The sequence below is a fragment of the Hyperolius riggenbachi genome, chromosome 5 (assembly GCF_040937935.1).
Source record: "Hyperolius riggenbachi isolate aHypRig1 chromosome 5, aHypRig1.pri, whole genome shotgun sequence".
Lineage (NCBI taxonomy): Eukaryota > Metazoa > Chordata > Amphibia > Anura > Hyperoliidae > Hyperolius > Hyperolius riggenbachi.
Genome location: NC_090650.1, coordinates 433,970,737 through 433,992,461, shown reverse-complemented (window position 1 = coordinate 433,992,461; position 21,725 = coordinate 433,970,737). Strand labels below are relative to the sequence as shown.

At 45.8% G+C, this 21,725-nt stretch overlaps 1 protein-coding gene across 4 annotated transcripts; it reads right to left on the bottom strand.

Annotated features, from left to right (window-relative positions):
• Window positions 1–2,153: 2,153 nt before the first annotated feature.
• LOC137517907 (E3 ubiquitin/ISG15 ligase TRIM25-like) lies at window positions 2,154–20,236 on the bottom strand. 4 transcript variants are annotated; one of them, XM_068234987.1, is made up of 3 exons: window positions 20,042–20,106; window positions 4,046–4,103; window positions 2,154–3,819 (listed from the first exon to the last, which is right to left on the bottom strand). In XM_068234987.1, exon 3 carries the CDS (start codon window positions 3,815–3,817, stop codon window positions 2,234–2,236), a length of 1,584 nt encoding a protein of 527 aa, XP_068091088.1. In that variant the 5' UTR covers window positions 3,818–3,819; window positions 4,046–4,103; window positions 20,042–20,106; the 3' UTR covers window positions 2,154–2,233. The 4 variants fall into 4 exon arrangements, with proteins under 4 accessions (XP_068091088.1, XP_068091087.1, XP_068091086.1 ...); XM_068234986.1 differs by having other exon boundaries at window positions 4,046–4,106; window positions 20,042–20,068; XM_068234985.1 differs by lacking the exon at window positions 4,046–4,103 and having other exon boundaries at window positions 20,042–20,236.
• Between the last annotated feature and the right edge of the window lie 1,489 nt (window positions 20,237–21,725).

The window sequence follows — 21,725 nt, the reverse complement described above, 5'->3', positions numbered from 1 at the left end:
AACGATTTTGCGCAAAAATTTGCGTTTGCGCGCAAAAATGTTTAATTACGCGTGAAAATTCGTGATCGCGCGCAAGCGCAAAAATTCGTGCGAAAATGGCCGTGCTAACAGTTAGCACTCTTTTGTGAATCAAGCCCAAAGTCTTTTTTTTTTTTTATTTCGATTAAAGTGGACCCAAATTCAAAATACAAGATTTCAGAAATAAAATCTATTTTCTAACTTATAATAATAAATAGCAGCCTTTTTTCAGCTGCATGATGACAAATATAAATTATTTTACATTTATTGGAGGAACCCCTCCCTTCCTTTCATATTGCTGGGACAGAATCCGGCAGACTGGTAGAGGAGATAAAAAACAAAATCCCCCTGGAGTATACCCAATAAATACTTTTGTTGAATAAATACAGCCTCTTGGGTCTGCTTACAGGAGGTAAGTCCACCACTGCCTCCAAAGCTTTTTTAAAACTTTTAATACCTTGATTTTATACTTTTGGCGCCTCTGGTCTATACTTGTTTGATCATATACATCCACCCTTGGTGGAGGGGGATACCCCTTTTTTTCTGCTGTCTACAGAGAGCGACTTCTTAATCCTGAGTGGGGATAGGAAAATTTCCTCACCTGCCTATACAGTGGTTGCCTGGAGGTAACCCTGGTTTGTGAGTATAATTTCATACTCTTTTCATACTCCATTTGTTTTAACATATTACACTATTGGGCTCTCGGTTTCTCTTTTACATATGCTGGGGGGGTCTGATCGCCGCCGGCTGCTTGCGCTTGCGGGGGGGCTCTTCAAAGCCCCCCTCCGCAGCGCTTCCTGGCCTCCTTCCCCTTCCCTCCCTCTCCCTCCCCCTGTGAGCGGCGCAGGACGGATTTCCGTCCTGCGCCTGATGGGATAGGCTTTAGCCTATCAGATGCCGGCGATCCCCGGCCAATCAGAGGCCGGGGATCGCCGATCTCCTCTACGGCGCTGCTGCGCAGCAGCGCCGTATACATGTAAACACCGGGGAAGATCTTCCCCGTGTGTTTACATTTACCCTGCGAGCCGCCGATCGGCTCGCAGGGTGTTCACGGAGACACCCTCCGTGAACTGACATGGAACGTCTCCATGGTATACACTTCAGGATTCAGGGGCGTATATATACGCACCGAGAATCCGGAAGTGGTTAAAAGGTACTCCGAGCTCAAACTACAATAAAAATTTGAACTTACCCGGGGCATTCTGCAGCCCAGTGCTGGTCGGGAGGTCCCGCGACGTAGGTCTGGGTCTTCTCCCAGTGCCTCTTCCAGAAATGGCTGGCCCGCGGCTCCCAGCCGACACTCGCCCGAGTGTCGGGCTCCTTTTCCGCATACGTCACTTCTGACGTTAGTACGCCGTCCGGGCGAGTGTCGACCGGGAGCCGCGGGCCAGCCATTTCTGGAAGAGGCACTGGGAGAAGACCCGGACCTACGTCGTGGGACCTCCCGACCAGCACTGGGCTGCAGAAAGCCCCGGGTAAGTTCAAAATTTTTATTCTAGTTTGAGCTCGGAGTCCCTTTAAATAATACGTCCGAGAAAAAAAATCCTCTACTTACCTGGGGCTTCCTCCAGCCCCTGGCAGCCTCTGCCCCTCGCCGCAACTTCAGCGTCTCCGTATCCCCTCTGCTGCAGATGCCGACCGCGCCAGGTCAGCATCTACTGCGCCTGTGCAAGGCTGCGCCAATCCTGATCCCGCTTCCATAGCCGGGAGCGTTCTGCACAGGCATAGTAATTCTGCACCAGCCTACATGAGCGCCATAACGAACAGCGCCGCCATGCACTCACGCAGTAGATGCCGACCTGGTGAGGTTGGCATCTGCAACGGTGGGTATACAAGGACACATATGCTGCCAGGGGCTGGAGGAAGCCCCAGGTAATTATTTTTTTTCCTCGGATGTATCCTTTAATGCTTGCAATAGACCATGTACAAATAGTCATTAAAGGTATTATCCGAATCAATGCTTGTTGGTTGGATGTCAGAAAGTATTATTAACATTTGTGAATTTACCCATCTTCTCTTCATGCACATTGTATTGTCCAAGGTTTATTTTAAAATTAATAAACAAAATTAATGTAAAAAACAGGCAACAGTTCTTCTCCTTCCAATCACTATTCAAAACAAAAGACACTGGTTGCTACACAGCAATACAGTCTGTTTTTAATGCAGTTTAAATAAATAAATACATTCTATTTTAGCAGCTCTAAATCATACTATTTTACATATCCTGGTTGCTTCTCTTCCCACATATCTTTATAGAACCTACTCTTACCCATAATGCAGCATAGAGGGGCTCAAAGAAGGTGGCAGTGAAGGTGTGGAGGTGTCTGATCGGGACACACAGATCATAAAAGGACAACTGCCCCGCCTCATAATCCAGATATATCCCGACTCTATTACTGGAGACATTGTCAGGTAACCAGATACCTTTCCCATCATGTTGCACTGAACAGTGATTATTATACCTATATAAACACCAAGACTTGTTATTGCTTCCAATCCATGACTGCTCTCCTTTCCGGTCTATACTGGGGTGACACATTCCTACAAACCATTGATCTGATTTACTGACATCCACTTCCCAGTAATGTCGCCCTGAGGAGAAACTCTGTCTGCTCAACACCTGAGTGTAAGTCTTGAACCTCTCTGGTGTTTGTGAGCGCCTCTGGCTAAAAAATGTCTTGGATACAATTTTCATATCATCCGATATATGTAGTTCATTATGAGCAGTGTTTATATCCAGTGATACGTCCGTAGCTTCCTGTATGATGGAACCTCCATTTATCCCTGCTATTATATCAGATAACCCTGTGTGTAATGTGTGTGAAATGAGAGCCACATCCAGATCCCGCCCATCATGTCTCTCTCTGTCCTCCTTACCCCTCTCCTCAGTGTCACACAAGTCACCTGTGTGTGATTCCTGTAAGACAGTCAGTGGGTCAGTCATGTTACACAGCTCCTCAATGTGACATATCTTTCTGGACAACTCTGTCTTTTTTATTATTAGCTGCTGAATGAAATCAGACAATGCCAGAGAAAGTTGTTCCTCCTGCCTAAAAATCTCACTTAGCACTCTCTTCTCCAGGTCGTCCAGCTGTCCCCTGAGGTCTCTAAATAGGACAGTGACTCTCTCTGCTACACCAGACGAGTTTTCATGGACTTTTCTTTTGTTCTTCTGTAGGCTCTGGACTTCTTTCTCAGTCTCCTCTGTCTTAGTGATCAGTTCCTGCAGATCATTCCTTAGTTTCAGTTTCTTCTTCTCAGAGGCCTCATCCAGTGTCTCGACCTTGTGTCCCTGGTGGTCTCCGGCCAAACTGCAGGAAGCACAGATACAGGCAGCATCTGCAAGGCAGTAATATTCCAATAACTTCTTATGGACAAAGCATTTCCTGTTCTCCAAGGAAGTGGTGGGGTCACACAAGATGTGTTCTGGTGACTTGCTGTGGACTCTCAGGTGATTGTCACACAGATACGCTTCACACAGCAGACAGGATTTAACAGCTGGAACAGGAGAATGAATACAGTATGTACAAAAGATTCCAGTCTCTTCCTGATCTATATGACCATATCGAAAACTCTCTACAATGTTACGCAATGCTATGTTCTTGTGCAGTGCTGGACGTTCACAAAACTTTTTTCTGCATTCAGGACAGGAAAACATTCCAGACCCATGTTGTGTATCCAACACCTGATCTATACAGTGATGGCAGAAGCTGTGTCCACATCTAAGATTCACAGGATCTGTATAAATGTTCAGACAGATGGAACAGTCCAGCTCCTTCCTCAGATCAGCAGACGCCATTCCTGACAGAAAAACAGAGAAATGAAAGTGAAATCTGAAAATTTCAGAAGATGTTCTCCAGTTTCAGTGCACATCGAGGCAACCTCCCTTCTTACGTCAACAGAGAAAACAGACATTGGCTAAGGAACAGAGAACAAATGGCAAATGTTCTATACTTTATAGACACCAAAGGAAAAAAAATAATACTAATAAACTCTCTCTCTGGTCACAAAAAGACACGGTACTTACTGGTAACTTCTTTTCCAGGAGACAGAAGGACAGCACCCTTAGATGATCCCTCCACTCACTGCTGAACAGGAATAGGTTAACATTTTACATATGTAAATGCAGCAGTATAAATACAAAAATACAAAACAAAAAAGATGACATAATTAATACTCAAATATACAGTTACAATACATTCTAATGGGTGGGTAGCCTTGGGTGCTGTCCTTACAACTTCTGGAAAAATACGTTTCGGGTAAGTAACTCGGAGAGGAAAGATTTTACTATGGCAAAAAACTGACTAAATAATCTATAAATGAATATTGTAAACAATAGCAATTTTATTCATTATAGTATTACAGTTCCTCTTTAAAATTCACCCGAGATGTCCAAATAAAAAGATTTGGTACTGTTATATGTAGAATGTTTTGAGATTTTAATCAAATGATCTATCACTGGTGGATTTGATTTCTATATTCGGCGAGGGCCCTGCTGTAAGAGAAGTTATACCTGTGTGATGTCATGAGATTGAGATATCAAACCTATTGTTTAATATAGTGATACTTATACAATATTGGTTAATAGATATATAATGCTAAGGTTTAGAGTGAACATTCAGAAGTGAGCTGAGCTTAGCATGTGTCCTTTCCTTGTGCAATTTAGGGTCACAGATGTCAAGACTAGAAGTAAAATATAGATCTCTGTCAAGCCAGGCTTCGGGTTGCAGGAATTGTGCCCTGGTTACGTAGTCGACAGCTGATTGTTATGTGACGTGACTCAACCCTACGTTAGTCTGAGTTAGCAAAGGAGGCTTTATTAACCATATGTAGTAGCATTATTGATGGTCCAATCAGAAGGCAAAGCAGTAGGAATACTAGGAACTAACTTGTATAAGAACCAGCAGGAAGTTCTGGACACGGTCACTCATTCTCACTCACTCTCACACACTCACACATATATTCATTCATCCTCTTTACATATTCAAATATACATATGCTCAAAGAAGAATACTACAAACAATGGATTCCATATACAGATCATACAGCAATTTAATCATTCTGTTTTTATATCTTTTGTAATTGATTTTTGATGTACCAAAGAACTGTACCTTATTGATTATTGAATATCTACGAAGGTCAATAACGTTTAATTAAAAGCCACATCCACATTTTACTGTCTCTTGAGGACTTTGTTTTTAAACGAACATTTTTTAATCCCATTTTATAACAGGTACTTACCAGGGGCTTTCTCCATCCCCATGAGCACCAAGGAGGTGCCGCGCATCCACAGAAGAGCCGACTGTCGCGACTGAGCCAGATTACCAGGACTCATTGCGGCTGAACGGATGCATCGGTGCTCATGAGGGTAAGTAAGGGTAAGTATCAAATATTTTTATTTGGACATTTCAGGTACACTTTGAGGCTGTGAAAAACTTAAAGGAGTAATGTAAGGGGTGTAGGAGGAAAAAAGAATTGAACTTACCTGGGGCTTCTAAAGGTCGTTCTGTCCCAGTAAGATGCCTGTGGGGGGGGACCGTTAAAAGCCAAAGGTAAGTTCAACTATTTTTCCCCCTACACACCTTACTGCACTCCTTTAAATATTCCTCAACTTCTAACAAGCCTAATGGATATTTTATCTCTGTCCTGCTTAGTGTTGGGCGAACACCTGGATGTTCGGGTTCGGGAAAGTTTGCCGAACATAGCCGCGATGTTCGGCGTGTTCGGGCCGAACTCCGAACTCCCCGAACATCCCGCTTTTGGGGGCCCTATGGGGTCGCAGGCATAAGGGGGGAGCATGCCCCGATCGCGGGGGGGGAGGGGGGTCGGAAATTCCCCCCACCCCCTCCGCTAGCGCTCCCCCCTCTGCCCGCTTCCCCATACAAAAGTTTAAGGATAGTAAAACAGTACCGGTAGTAGTGGCTGGCAGTGGGCGGCACTGTGAAGTGAGTGAGGAGGAGGAGTCCGTAGAGTGACGCGTTGAGGGAGGCCGGGCAGCGGGCGTGAGGTCAGAGAAAGGGCGGAAGTACCACAAGGGTACTACCGCTGAACCGCCCGCTGCCCGGCCTCCCTCACCGCGTCACTCTCCGGACTCCTCCTCCTCACTCACTTCACAGTGCCGCCCACTGCCAGCCACTACCACCGGTACTGTTTTACTATCCTTAAACTTTTGTATGGGGAAGCGGGCAGAGGGGGGAGCGCTAGCGGAGGGGGTGGGGGGAATTTCCGCCCCCCCCCCCCCGCGATCGGGGCATGCTCCCCTCTTATGCCTGCGACCCCATAGGGGGGCCGAATTCGGCCGAACAGGGGCCCTGTTCGGCCAGGCATTGAGCCGTTCGGGCGAACCCGAACAGTTTGGCCAAACACCACCAGGTGTTCGGCCGACCTCGAACATCACCCGAACAGGGTGATGTTCTGCAGAACCCGAACAGTGGCGAACACTGTTCGCCCAACACTAGTCCTGCTCTCAGAAGCCATTTACTGACAGGAAAGTGTTTTATGGCTGTAATTCATTTTCAGTGAGGGTTATGCTATAGTCTGACCTGAACAAAAAAAACGTCACTTGCATACCTGACTTTTAACTCTTTCAGGCAGAGAAAGAAAAAAGGAACACAGCATAGTCATTTGCGTGTCTGGCACTGTACATACACATGTCTCATTATGTCACTTCGCCTCGGGTATCCTTTAAAGCAGTTGTCCTCAAACTAAGGCCAGCTGTCAGAATATGGGTGGAGCCTACAACAGCCAATCAAATTTCACCTGTTGATTTTCAAAGGGGAATATTTACATTGCTACCATTCTTACACTGTTAATGGCAGAGGCCTCAAATCTGGTACAGTCAGTCACTGGGAGACTGGGGTTTAAACTCTGAAAAGGGGGCGGGCCACAAACAGCCAATCAGATTTGTTTAATTTCAATGGGAAAATGCAACTTATTGATGCCAAGGACACCAAAGCTCATAAAATTGGTCAGTGGGTGACTGTATGTCAAGGTTAGAAACAGTGGGCAGACCCAAAAACAACTAACGTTTTACATGGGAAAATATAAACTGCAGCCACTGTTAATGGCAGGGTTCTCAAACTTGACACAGTTGGTCACTGAGTGACTGGGATTATTATTCAGAAAAGTGGGTGGAGCCTACAACAGCCAATCAAAATGTACCTATTGATTTTCAAGGAGAAAATTGAAACTGCTGCTATTCTTATAATGATAATGGCAGAGGCCTCAAACCTGCTACAGTCGGTCATTAAGTGACTGGGGTCCAAATTCCCTAAAGGGGCAGAGCCACAAACAGCCAATCAGATTTCTTTGCTGGATAAACTGCTTCCATTCACACAATTTTGATGCCAGGAACCCGAAAGCTCACAAACTTGGTCATTGAGTGACTGTGTGTCAAGGTTACAAAAAGTGGGTGGAGTCAAAAACAGATTTCCCTGGGAAAATGTAAACTGCAGCCTTTCATTACTGTTCAGGCCCATTTCCATAAACCGCGCCGAATTCGCAGTTTCCCTGCAGGCAAATTGCGTGAGGAAACTTTGCCATAGGGAAGAATAGCGCCGTTGACCGAATCGCTTGCGCTAGCGATTCGGCCTGCTTTTCCATCCGAAGTTGTGCGGGAGGCTGCAGGTTACAAAAACTGGGCGGAGCCAAAAACAAATATCACTGGTTAAATATAAACTGCAGCCATTCTTATTCTGTTAATGGAAGGGTTCGCAAACTTTGCCCAGTTGGTCACTGGGTGACCGGGGTTCAAATTCAGAAAAGGGGACAGAGCCACAAACAGCCAATCAGATTTGTTTCATTTCAATAGGAAAATACAAATTATTGATGCCAAGGACCCCAAAGCTCACAAACTTAAGGTGGCCATACACTTATAGATTTGCAGCAGATTCGACCATCAGATAGATTTCTGTCAGACGCCTGTCAAGTCGAATCTGACAGGAATCTATCGGATGTGTGCCACACACTAGGAACAGATTTCCAATAGATTTCAGAATGAAATCTATTGTAAATCTATCGAAATGCATTATTGGACCACTAGATCCAATGCAACTCTGTGGGACATCGATCTGCTGCCAGATTTTCCATCCTGTCAGATAGATCAAATCCATAGAAATTGATCAAAATCGGCCGCAAATCGATCGATTTGAAAGAATCGATTTCTGATTGATTCTATAGAATTGATCGATCGATGGCTGAAATCAACCAGTGTATGGGCCCCTTTAGACATTGAGGCCTTGTGCACACCAGAGCGTTTCGGCTGCGGTTTGCGATCCGCTTGCAGGTGCGGATCCGCTTGGGTAATGTATTTCAATGGGCTGGTGCACACCAGAGCGGGAGGCGTTTTGCGGAAACGCATACTCCCGGGGTGAGGCATTTTTTGGATTGCGGATGCGTTTCTGCCTCAATGTTAAGTATAGGAAAAACGCAAACCGCTCTGAAAAACGGCACTTCAGAGCAGGCGTTTTTGTTATAGAAGCTGTTCAGTAACAGCTTTACTGTAACAATACATGAAATCTACTACACCAAAAACGCTTCACAAAACCGCAAAATGCTAGCTGAAACGCTACATAAAAATAAGAAAAAGCGTTTAAAAATCTGCTAGCATTTTGCGGATCTGCAAGCGGTTTTTGGTGTGCACCAGGCCTTAGTGTTTGTGTGTTAGGGTTAGAAAAAGTGGGCAGAGCCAGCAGCAGCCAAATACATACCCGGGCAATGCCAGGTTATCAGCTAGTTCTACTATCAAATAAATCCTCTCTCCCTCCATTACTGTAAGGTTCCCTGAGATTCTAAAAATTATTTGAAGGGTTCCTCCAGAGTAAGGCCAGAAACCGACCAGGAGCAATTTTCTGAGCGTTTTGTGATTAGAAAACTCTTGCTAATGTAATGCTATGGGTGTGATCCCACTTGAGCGATTTGATTTTATAAAAATCCCCCATAGCATTGCATTAGCAAGAGCTTTTTCAAATCGCTAGAGATTAGAAATCGCTCCCAGCGGGTTTCCGGCCTAAAAAGGTTTTGAGAAAGGCTGACTGTGGTGATATATTGGGGTGCTTATGATGTAAGGATAACAGGAACATATTCTTTCATTTTTCTGCCTGTGTTCCATGGAGGGAGCGGTTGCCTTTGATTGCTTGGGGCAAGGAAGTGGGTATTGTCTTGACCATATGAAGTGCTTTGAGTTTCTGCTAATGGGATTATCTGCCGGGCTTTTTGAACTCAGGAGACGGCCCATTGTCTCAATACACAAAGCAAGCCTAGTCAGGAAAAGACTAGCACATGTCAACTTGTGGTGAAGAAACGCAAACATACCCTGTAAATTACATCTATTGGAAGGGGGTTGGAAATCTCTGCAGACTTTAAAAACAGGAGACAGGAAAAAGCCTTAATCAAGTTTTCACCTGGAGTTGAAAGCCTCATTTAACAATCTCTTGATGTATAGACATTGTAACCTGGGGAAATTGGGCTAAGGAAGTCTTTTGTTGGGTGTGGGTACTATAGTGGATGTTGGATCTCTGGAAAAGGAATTGCTTTGAAATCTGTAAGTGTCAACAGGATATATGACTGAGGCGCTACACCTGCTACTGCTGGAATTCTGTTTTGTCCCCACTTTATTGCCTGATGAAGCGGGCTCGGCCTGCGAAACGCGTTGCACTTTTGGGGTACCATATAATAAATGTGATTGCTACTTTTCACACAGTCTTTCGTGTCTGCTTTATGGAGGTAAGTCCACCACTTCCTCCAAGCAAATTTTAAAGGTTTTATCCACTTTTATTCTGCTGGCGCCTCTGTTCTCCTACTGCAAAACAGGATATTTGTTGTTCTCAAGATTATGACAAGCGTTCGGTGATGTCACAAACGGGGAAAGTGCATTAGTTCCTGGGGGCTGGACATTAAATGCCCCGGGGACACTTCGGACTATTTAAGCTGGCCCAGGACAGCCACCGGTATCTTCTCTTGGAGATAGCGCATAGCTAGAGATGATCTCGACTTCTGGTCGAACAAGCAGCATGCTCCTGCCGACAACGTTGAGACATTCAAGTTGGTAACGTTTTTAATCCCCATTTTTATTTTTACGCAAATATCCGTGTATGTATCTTTGTAACTCTTAATTTTGTAACTTTTTTTTTACTTTGTCTTTTTGTAATCTTTTGTATATATTAAGTTCTGCATTGTGCTACGTTTTTATGGAATATTAAATTATTATTTAATAAGCTTGACTTCTGCCTTACTAAACTAACACTCATAGCCTAAAGGAGACTGTAGTGTAGCTGTGTATAAGTCCGTGCCTAATTGTATGCTTGAGCAACACTACCATATGAAATTGTAATGGCATTGTGTGTGGGGGCGTTTGTCATATGTTGGCCTAAAGCGCGCAGCTGACCCAACGTACGAAACGCCAGTGCGAGTAGCTAACAGTATCGTTCGGAACGACTGTTAGTGGTTTTGCTGCACGACAGTGTAACTTGCATTACAAGTCAGTGTCTGATTGTGCTGTGTTACTGTACAACTGTACTATGTGTGTGGGTGCGTGGCGTTCTCGTATTCGGCCTAAGCGCAAAGCTGACCCAAATACGAAAACGCAGTTTGCGTGTTGAGCCCTCGACAGCTGAGGGGACGTGTCTAGCAACGCTAGTGGTGGCAGTGGGAAGTGTTTGAGGGGTCCCAGCCTTGTTTGTAGCTTAAATAAGGCTGTTCCCCGCTTAATCTGGTCAAACCCGCAGTCGGGAACCGTATACGCAGGCGTGCCGCGGGCCGGTTCCTGACATAATTGGCTGGCAGTGGTGGCATCGTTTAGTACATTAGTACGCAGTTTAGCTCGCTATTCTGAGTACTAAAGGCTGGAAGCTTGCTAGAAGCAACTAGCCTACAGAAGTCTACTCCGTGCAGGATCTATATACGTTTTTTTTGTTCAAGGATACACACTTGGTATTTGCTTTCCCTTCCCCCCTTTTTTCTCTTTATTTTTTGCAACACGATGGCTCAGAAAGCATCCAGCTATGCAAGGCAAAACAAAGAGATACTACTCAACCTGTGTGAGCACAAAGGCATCGAGACGGTGAGCGGCCAGACTAAGGAGCAGTTAGTTCGTGCGCTCGAGGAGTATGATGAGGCAGAGCAAGCCCGTGCTTCAACGTCAGCGGATGCAGCTTACGACATGCCAGAGGAGGAATCGCTCCCACCACAGAATGCGAGTGGAGACGATGTCCTGGATGATCCACCGAACACAGAGATGACATCTCTGGAAGCCGACCTACAGCTACTATGTTCGGCTGAGCCTGAACTGCGCCTAAAACTGATCCTACTGCACCGACAGGCTGAGAGGGAACAAGCTGCACAGCGACACCAGCTGGAGCTGGCTACACTTCAGCAGCAGAACTGCTCTGCTGGACCCGCAGAACGCGAAGGTGAGCGAGTCCACAGAATCCCCCTGGATAAGTTCCCCGTTATGGACAAGGACTCTGACATAGACACTTTCCTACAGGGGTTTGAAAGGACTTGTCGGCAGTATGGGGTGCCCCGTGAGCAGTGGGCAAGATACCTCACACCAGGGCTGAGAGGCAAGGCCCTGGAGGCGTTTGTGAGTCTCCCCCAGGAGGAAGAAACAGACTTTGAGGCGATTAAGAAAGCCATCATTGCGCGATACCACCTCACGCCAGAGGTGTATCGCAAACGTTTCAGGACAGTGCAGCGAGGTCCTAATGACAGCTACCTGGATCATGCTTGCAACCTGTGCACTGCCTTCCAGCAGTGGTTAAAAGGACTGTCAGTCAAAACCTTGGATGCCCTGCAGGAGCTGATGATAAAAGACCAGTTCCTACACACCTGTCCTGTCGAGGTCCGGCTGTTTGTGCTGGAACGAGAACCAAAGACAGTGGATGAGGCTGCGGAAATGGCCGATTCCTACACCGCCCATAGAGCACCTGAGTCCCGGAGGACTACTACTCCCAGCTGGAGGGGAGAACAGAGTGCTAAACCTGTGTCACCCAGCACCCAGAGGAGGCAAGCACCGCTGTCTCCTGGATTCAGGCAACCAACCACTGACACTCGGAAATGCTTTGTATGTGACAGGGTGGGTCATATCAGCACGACTTGCCCACAGAGGAAGAGGGAGGCCCCAAAATCCAGTGAGGCCTCAAACCCCAGTGAAGTCACAACGGCTTTGTGTGCTACCAGGAATGCCACTGGCTATGCAGAGAATCTGCAGCTTGTCACAGTTGGGGGTACAATTGCCACTGGGCTGAGAGACACTAGAGCAGAAGTTACTCTCATACATCCCCAGCTTGTGAACCCAGAGCAGTACATACCTGGGAAAATGATTGCTGTCTGAGGAATTGGGGGTGTCACCCCAGCCATACCCACCGCCTTGGTCCACCTGAATTGGGGGGCCGGCAGCGGATTGAAAGAAGTTGGGGTAACAGACAAAATCCCCACCAACGTTTTGCTGGGTACTGACCTGGGACGGTTAGTGGCCCGGTATGAGCCTACTCCAAAACCCGTGGAGCCCGCTTCCCCAGCAGAAGTTCAGGACTCTTGCAAGGTACTGTTTGATAATGCTGTGCAAGTGGGGAATGCTGGAGAGGCCCCAGGGGCTATGGACTGTGTACTAGGAGCCAGCCCTAGTGAATCTCCAGTGCCAGGCCTGGAGTGGGACATGTTGATATGGAGAATGCAGAAACTGATGATGTCATTTATGACGCACGGACTATCGAGGCGATCGATGCAAGAACTGTTGATGATACTTGTGAAGTGCTGAGTAGCAATGTGTGTAATGATACCGATAATGTGGATGTTTTCGGTGATGTTCTAAAGGTCAATATGTAGAAGACGGATAATGTTGATATCATATGTGTTGTGCTACATAATGATGCTTGTCTTGTGGACACTCCGCTGCCGTGGTAACCCGCAGTGCTAGCGAGTCTACAGCAGAGGGACTGTCCACTGAAGTGACAAATGTTGCTGGGTCAGCAACATCCACTTCGGAACCTGGCTCTGAGGGCCCAGGAGCCTCTCCGTCTGCAGCCTTCCTAGAATGTGTGACAGGCAGCACTGAGCTCTCTGGGGCTGTTCGATTTGACAGCAGCCTGGAAGAGCTCAGGGGGCTAGCCAGCAGGTCACCAGCTGGGAGGGGCGGGCTGAGAGGGTTCTGGGAAGTTATTCCCTCGGAGCTGTCCGAAGTGGAAGAGGCAGCCCGGCAGAGAATCGTTCCCCAAAGGGACCGAGAGATAGCTCCTGCCACTATAGAGAAAGTGCGTGTAGCGACGGTTGGAACCCTCCCCCAGCTGCAGCACTGTCTCTATGGTCGCGAATTCACGGTCGTCACTGACCCACATTCCCCTGGTTGGTTACGTCAGGTTGCCAAGGGCAACGACACATTGCAGCAACCTGACCTAGCTTTCCAGTCGTGTAGCTTGGAGCTAACTGACAGGTGGGGAACCCTCCTGAGGATGCTAAAGGGTTACCCCACCCGGCCAGGCCGTCAATGTAGGCTTTGGCAGGATGATTCGTTAGACTCACCTACAAGCGCTATCTGGAAAGGGAGCAATCATGGGAATGCGGATGGGCTGTCCCGTCAAGCAGAACCAACAGTGTAGGTGCTGGCAGGATGATCTGGGAAGATCGTCTGCCTTGCACCAAGTTAACGGCGGAGGTGTGGTGATATATTGGGGTGCTTATGATGTAAGGATAACAGGAACATATTCTTTCATTTTTCTGCCTGTGTTCCATGGAGGGAGCTGTTGCCTTTGATTGCTTGGGGCAAGGAAGTGGGTATTGTCTTGACCATATGAAGTGCTTTGAGTTTCTGCTAATGGGATTATCTGCCTGGCTTTTTGAACTCAGGAGACGGCCCATTGTCTCAATACACAAAGCAAGCCTAGTCAGGAAAAGACTAGCACATGTCAACTTGTGGTGAAGAAACGCAAACATACCCTGTAAATTACATCTATTGGAAGGGGGTTGGAAATCTCTGCAGACTTTAAAAACAGGAGACAGGAAAAAGCCTTAATCAAGTTTTCACCTGGAGTTGAAAGCCTCACTTAACAATCTCTTGATGTATAGACATTGTAACCTGGGGAAATTGGGCTAAGGAAGTCTTTTGTTGGGTGTGGGTACTATAGTGGATGTTGGATCTCTGGAAAAGGAATTGCTTTGAAATCTGTAAGTGTCAACAGGATATTTGTTGTTCTCAAGATTATGACAAGCGTTCGGTGATGTCACAAACGGGGAAAGTGCATTAGTTCCTGGGGGCTGGACATTAAATGCCCCAGGGGACACTTCGGACTATTTAAGCTGGCCCAGGACAGCCACCGGTATCTTCTCTTGGAGATAGCGCATAGCTAGAGATGATCTCAACGTTGAGACCTTCAAGTTGGTAACGTTTTTAATCCCCATTTTAATTTTAAGCAAATATCCGTGTATGTATCTTTGTAACTCTTAATTCTGTAACTTTTTTTACTTTGTCTTTTTGTAATCTTTTGTATATATTAAGTTCTGCATTGTTCTATGTTTTTTATGGAATATTAAATTATTATTTAATAAGCTTGACTTCTGCCGTACTAAACTAACACTCATAGCCTAGAGGAGATTGCAGTGTAGCTGTGTATAAGTCCGTGCCTAATTGTATGCTTGAGCAACACTACCATATGAAATTGTAATTGCATTGTGTGTGAGGGCGTTTGTCATACGTTGGCCTAAAGCGCGCAGCTGACCCAACGTACGAAACGCCAGTGCGAGTAGCTAACAGTATCGTTCGGAATGACTGTTAGTGGTTTTGCTGCACGACAGTGTAACTTGCATTACAAGTCAGTGTCTGATTGTGCTGTGTTACTGTACAACTGTACTGTGTGTGTGGGTGCGTGGCGTTCTCGTATTCGGCCTAAGCGCAAAGCTGACCCAAATACGAAAATGCAGTTTGCGTGTTGAGCCCTCGACAGCTGAGGGGACGTGTCTAGCAACGCTAGTGGTGGCAGTGGGAAGTGTTTGAGGGGTCCCAGCCTTGTTTGTAGCTTAAATAAGGCTGTTCCCCGCTTAATCTGGTCAAACCCGCAGTAGGGAACCGTATACGCAGGCGTGCCGCGGGCCGGTTCCTGACACTGACTTATATACAGGTATGTGTATTTTTTCCTGACATAGTAAGGCTGACCCTGCTGCTTTAACTAAATTCTGCTACACACATTCAATTTTTATTGGTCGGGTTTACCATTTCATTGTAGTATGAGGACCAACACATTTCGAATACTGTAAATAGATTTTGTAGGTAAGCTCTCATAGTACATAGAAACGGTAAAATTGGGCAATGAAGATTTGATGTGTATGTGCACCTTTTTGTACAGATCTCAGTCTAGTGAACAGTTATTATGAAACTATATTTACCTATATGTACATTAGCCATTTCATATTTACCTATATAGCATGTATTTTTTTATGGCAGTTTATATATTTGCTGCAGATTCATTATCATATAACACCACTTAATCACGCTTATTTGTATCTTACACCTTTGTATTCCTTATTAATATATACTGATTTATGTAAATTCATGCGGATACATGGCATGGGCAATACTCACTCCATTGTGCAAACTTGTGAAGATTACTTATTCCGTTATGCTAATTTATGCTAATATATGCCATTTCAAAAGGTCTGCCAAAAAGCTGTGAAAATGTATGCTAATTTATTCCAATCCATGCCAATTATGCTAATGCTTGCAGTATTATGTTAATTCATGGTAATGTAGTTTCACGCAAATTTACATCTCGTTAATTTAAAACAAACCTTTTTTAGGCAAATTACACTGGGAGAATTTTTACAGTAATTTTATTTTGCATTAAATCATTTTTATATCTATTTCCTGCAGCATGAGTTTATGATCAGGATGAGATTACACACAGAAATGCTCAGGTCCAAAATAGTAATATAAATGATGGGCATCTAGAAAGTATCGCCAGTTCGCATTTATCGAGTAAGCAGGTCTTGGGGTTCGCTCACATCTAGGGCGTTTTCAGTCTTTTTTCAAGCGCATTTTCATCGCCCACAAAATGCTTGTGCAATGAATCTGCCTGTACCATTATTGGGGTGATTTTGGTCTAATGGAAGGTATAGGAAGAGCACCAAACGCTCACAAAACTGCTTTGTGCAGAGATTGCGTTCGCGTTTTTAAAAATAAAGCATTGTATTTATTCTTTTCCGGGTCAAAGAGTTCACTTCCTGACTTGCGTCAGGTAGTGAATAAAAAAATAAATAAAAAAAAAAACGCTCTGCAAAAGCGCTTTAAAAAAAGGGCACAAAATCGCAAAAATGCTTGGTTTGTGATTTCATTTTAAGATGTTAACAAGTCTTCAGTGTTTGGCAGAGCTTCATGACATTGCGCCCCCCCCCCCCCCCCCCCCCCAAAAAAAAAACCAGCTCAAATAAAAATTCTATTGTTTTGTTTGTGCTACATTTATGCTGCAAACTTAGAAGATGAACTATAGTGAAAATAACATAATAAATCACATATCTTATTTCTTTTACAACATTCATTTATAAATGATTTAGTCGCTGTTTGGCCATTGTAAAACCTTTTCTCACTTTGATTTGACACTGAAGCCAGTTTAAAAAGGGCTTTTTACCTGTTATTTATGTGAGGCGTGTTTGCCCCTGTTAAAACGCTGCTATCCGGCGGCAGAACGAGGGGTCTTTACCCCCCAAATCCCCTGGGGCACACTCGGGGAGTGCTTCTGTGAGAGGCAGAGCTTTTGGCTGTAGCTCTGCCTCTACACACGTCTTATCAGTGCATATCTCCGCCTCTCCCCCGCCCCTCTCAGTCTTCCTTCACAGAGAGGGGCGGGGGAGAGGCGGAGATCCGCGGCTGACTGATGCGCATGGAGGCAGAGCTGCAGCTGAAAGCTCTGCCTCCATGAGCAGCCAAATCCACGACCAAGAAAGCTGTGGATTTTGCAGGGGGATTTGGGGGGTAAAGACCCCTTGTTCTGCCGCGGGATAGCGGCGTTTTAACAGTTTTTAAACTGGCTTCAGTATTTCTTTAAGGTGCATACACACATCCAATTTTGATTGGCCAGTCACTGGACAATTTTACCACTACCACGTAGTAAGAGAGGCAAGAGACTTTGAATATTATGAACAGATTGTGTAGGTTAACTCTCACACTACATGAAAGTGGTAAACTGGATGTGTGTATGCACCATTCTGAATTGTATCGCAGCGCTGTGTGCAGCGATTCCTAGGGTGTTTGTGATCGCGATTCGCCGACACTTGGAAGCACTGTACAGTAATCTGTACAGCTTTTCTGCTTTGCGATTGGCTTTTTTTTTTTTTTTTTTTTTAACTTTATTACACTTACCAGGCGTACTTCTATCGACCGTAACCCAGCTCCATTAAGGAAGAGGTCACAAGTGCTTCTGTATGACCAATCAGAGAAGTGCCTGTGACCTCTTCCTGTGGGGGGCGGGGCTACGGATGGAAGAAGGAAAAACAGAGACCCAGTAGTTATTAAAAGTTTTATTAAAAAGTAATCGCTCCCTTCAAAAGCGCTGTGTAATCGCTTTGATAAGCAATTTATGTAGCACTTATATACTTTGCATTGCATGCAAATGTTCTCAAAACTGCATGTCCTACGATTGCGATTACCCCTAATCGTAATAGCACTAATGGGTTTCCTACCCTCAGGGCTGACAGGTGATCACTGCAGAATGTTTATTGACTTAGGCTGGTTTCACAGTGGGACATTAAAGTCCCACATTACAGCAGCCAGTAACGCAGCCTAACTCACAGCACTGTAAAATCAATGGGCTGTTCACAGTGCCCACGTTGCGTAAGGGTATAACGCTGCACGTTAAATGAAAGTGCAGCATGCTGTACGTTATACCCCTATAGAGCTGCGTTAGATTGTTTGCACATGCTCAGTGACTAGCCACATGGCTAATTAATATTCACTGCACTGTGGAGACTCCTGGTGAGACTGTAGTGTTGTCCGGATCATGAACGAATCGTTCAATTGATCCGGATCTTTTTTGTCGAGTCGAATCATCCGGATAATCACAATGAAAGATTCGGTTCACAGTGGATGTCTGTCTGTAAGAAACAGGAACATACAGAATGTACAGTGCAGGGAAAGTCCTGTCCTGCTAGTCATTTCACCCAGTCTGCTTCCCTAGTAAAATCATTCAAATGATTCGGTTCAAAGATCCGGATATTTTCAATAATCCGATTCGAATGATCCGAATCCTTAAAAAGATCCGGACTTCCTATCACTAACCTGGAGCGGCTGTTTTGAGAACTGCATAACGCAGCTCAATCTGACATCCAACTTCAACACCACCATGTGTTGCGTTAGGGGCATGTTATGCGACCATAACGTCCCCTAAAACGGTGGGAAAGTAGCCTTAGAGTTCCAAAGTCAGTACAAAGTATACCTGGTCTCCCAGAATGCTTAGAAGGGGGGGGGGGGGGGGAGGGGGAGGATTCCGGTTTTGGCTAATCAGCCTAGGCTAAACATCACTGGGCGGGCTGAACAACATACTAATAGACAGCAATATATTGATATGAGAGGTGTTTCTGATGCTGGAACCAGGAAAGTTAAGGTGCCCATACACTCGTCAGATTGGCAGCAGATAGATAAGAAATGCATCTGATGATCTATCTGATGCGTTTTTAGAACATTTTTTACCAGGATAGAATTCCAATAGATTTCAGTTTGAAATCTATTGAAATTCGATCTGATGGCATTTTTTTGCCATCAGATTTCAATTAAGGCCAATGCAAACTGATAAGCAATCTCATCAGATCGACCTAAATTTTCCACCCTGCCAGTTCGATGGAAATCCTTCGAAATCGATCAAAATCGGCCATCGATCGGTCGATTGGCCAACCAATTTGCAAACGATCAATCGATCGATCGGGATCGATCGGTCGCCAGAAAATCGGCTGAGTGTATGGGCCCCTTTACCATAAAAAGGGGTATCCTGAATACTTTACTGCATTCTACTATATGTCACTACAGGGCCTCTTTAAGATTTATGCTGCTTTTGATTTGAAGATAGTAGCGATTACTTTTTCTTCACACAGTAACATCATCCAGCCAAATCCCCCCTTCTTTAAAGTGAACCTTAACCGGAAAAAATATTTTTTCGGCTCCTGGGGCTTCGACCAGCCCCCTGCAGACTTCCTGTGCCCACCTAGTCACTCACGGATCCTCCGGTCCCCTGCCGTAAACTAATTTATTTTTCGCCACTGCGCGTGCACGGCACTTGCCGCGCGCACCCTGTTATGTTCATTTTATACAGCACAGCATGTACTTGCATTTTGCTTGTTAGTACAAGGCAGGGGACACACTTGTCTGTTTTCGTACATATTTTCTGCTCAGAAAAATACATTTTAATCTAAGAACGCATGTTAATGAATGGGCCAGCTAGTTCATACAGGAATGCATTTTTTATGTGCAGAAAAAAACCTGACATCCTGCAGCATAATTTTCTCTATCGATAACAGTAGCTGTGGAAAAATGTGTGCGGTTTCTGCATACAGTGTGCAGAAAACACATGCAGAAAAAAAAGCACACAGAAAACTGAAAGACAAATGTGCAGATTCGATCACTGTGATCGATTCAGACAAATTGATTCCTTGAAATATTCGATTCAATAGATTTTGGCGAAACATCGATTAAAAGCAGCGATTGGACAGGATGGAAAAATCTAGGTCTATGTCGGGGTAGGAGCGACGGACGATGGATAGGTCATATCATTGCATTGCATTGAACTGTGCAACGCTGCAGATCGATTGTTTTGCAATAGATCATCTGCTGGAATCTATTAAAAATTGATGTGCTGCATGTTGTAGAATCAATTCCTTCTCAATTATCAATTCCTTTCTGAAAGGCAGCGATTGCCTTGGAACATCAGGTGGAAAGCTGCAGGTGTATGGCCAGTGAATTGCCGATGCAGCAATATCAACACACTCAGCACTGTAAGCACACACACCGCACACAGGACCACATCCATCCATCCTCCCTCCCATCACTTACTCAGATCTCCTGGCTGCTGATGCTGTGTGATGAATGCTGCTGCCCAGCACAGGCCTCTCCTCCAGCAGACATGGAACAGGCAGGCAGAGCTGCTGCACATCCAACTAATTCACACAACACAGGGGGAGGTGGCCTGGTCACATGGCTGTGTGATGGGTATTGTCAGCACAAGGGAGGTGAGACACCCACTCAGGTCTACAGGAAAATGGCTGCCACCACTGATGCAAACAGGCCAGGCAGCTTGTTCTCTAGTGGCAGCTGCTCAGCATGCAAATTACCCCTGTGAAGTTCTGCCAGACAGCGCTTGCTGATGGCCGATCTACCCAGGAGGAAGATGCTGCATCAGACTGAAAGAGATGATGTTCATTTAAAGTGATACTTAAAGAAACACTGAAGCTGAAAAAAAAATGATATAATGATTCATACCTCCCAACTTTTTGAGATGAGAAAACGGGACACTTAAGCCACGCCCCTGCCACACCCCTGGCCACACCCCCGCCACGCCTCCAGTCACGCATACCATAAAAATTTCATAAGAAAATATGTTGTTTTATAATTCAAACCACACTGGTCCTTTCTATCCTGGTTTATTTTCCTTCATAATAACATTTTAGGGTGCAGGGGCCAGGGGCAGGGTGCCTGGGGTACAGTACCTAGGGCCATGGGCAGGGTACACTCTTGGTGGGGAGGAGGGTGCTAGTGGGGAGGAGGGTTGTCAGTGGAGGGGGGGGGCGAGAATGCCTGTGGGTGGGGAGGAGGGTGCTAGTGGGAGGAGGGTTGTCAGTGGAGGGGGGGGGCGAGAATGCCTGTGGGTGGGGAGGAGGGTGCCACTTTTAGGTGGGGGAGGATTGCCTGGAGGAGGAAAAAAATGATCGAGGCTCCAGCCGCGGTGAAGAGGGATGCGGGAGCCGGCTTTATTACTTCCTCCCTCCCTCTCTGAATGCCCCCCTGATGTATGTCTGTGTCCCCCCTCCTCCCTCCCTGTAGGCAGAGTGAGCGCAGCGGAGCAGCCAGCCGAGTCCTCTTACCTCTGATCCACTCGTACTGGTATAGGACTTCCATCTGCTTCCTGTGACATCATAGTAAACAGGAAGCACATGGAGGTCCAATGCTAGACAGTACGAGTGGATCTGCGGTAAGAGGACTCGGCTGGCTGCTCCGCTGCGCTCACTCTGCTAACAAGGGGGGGACACAGACCCATCAGGGGGGCGTTCAGAGAGAGGGAGGGAGAGAGGAAGTAGTGAAGCCGGCTCCCGCATCCCTCATTACCGCGGCTGGAGCCTCGATCATTTTTTCCTCCTATATTTCTGCCCAGCTGTCGGGATTCAAGAGGGGGGGCCCGGGATAGCGGGAGGGCCCCCCCAAATCGTGAGAATCCCGACGAAAACGGGACGGTTGGGGGGTATGATGATTTGTATGTGTAGTACAGCTAAGAAATAAAGCATTAGGAGCAGAGATATGAGTCTAATTGTTTTCAGTACAGGAAGAGTTATCTCTATGCAAAAAAAGCAACTGAGCTCCAGGACTTTCAAAGTCGCAGAGAGCTCTGTCTTCTGAAGTTTATTATCTCAACTGTCAGTCAAGGATTTTCTCTTTGGCAAAGACCAGAGGACAGGTCAATAGTTCACAAGACTGCTCTCTAAAAATATTTAGAATGCTGAGTACTGTGTAAACTGCAAATATT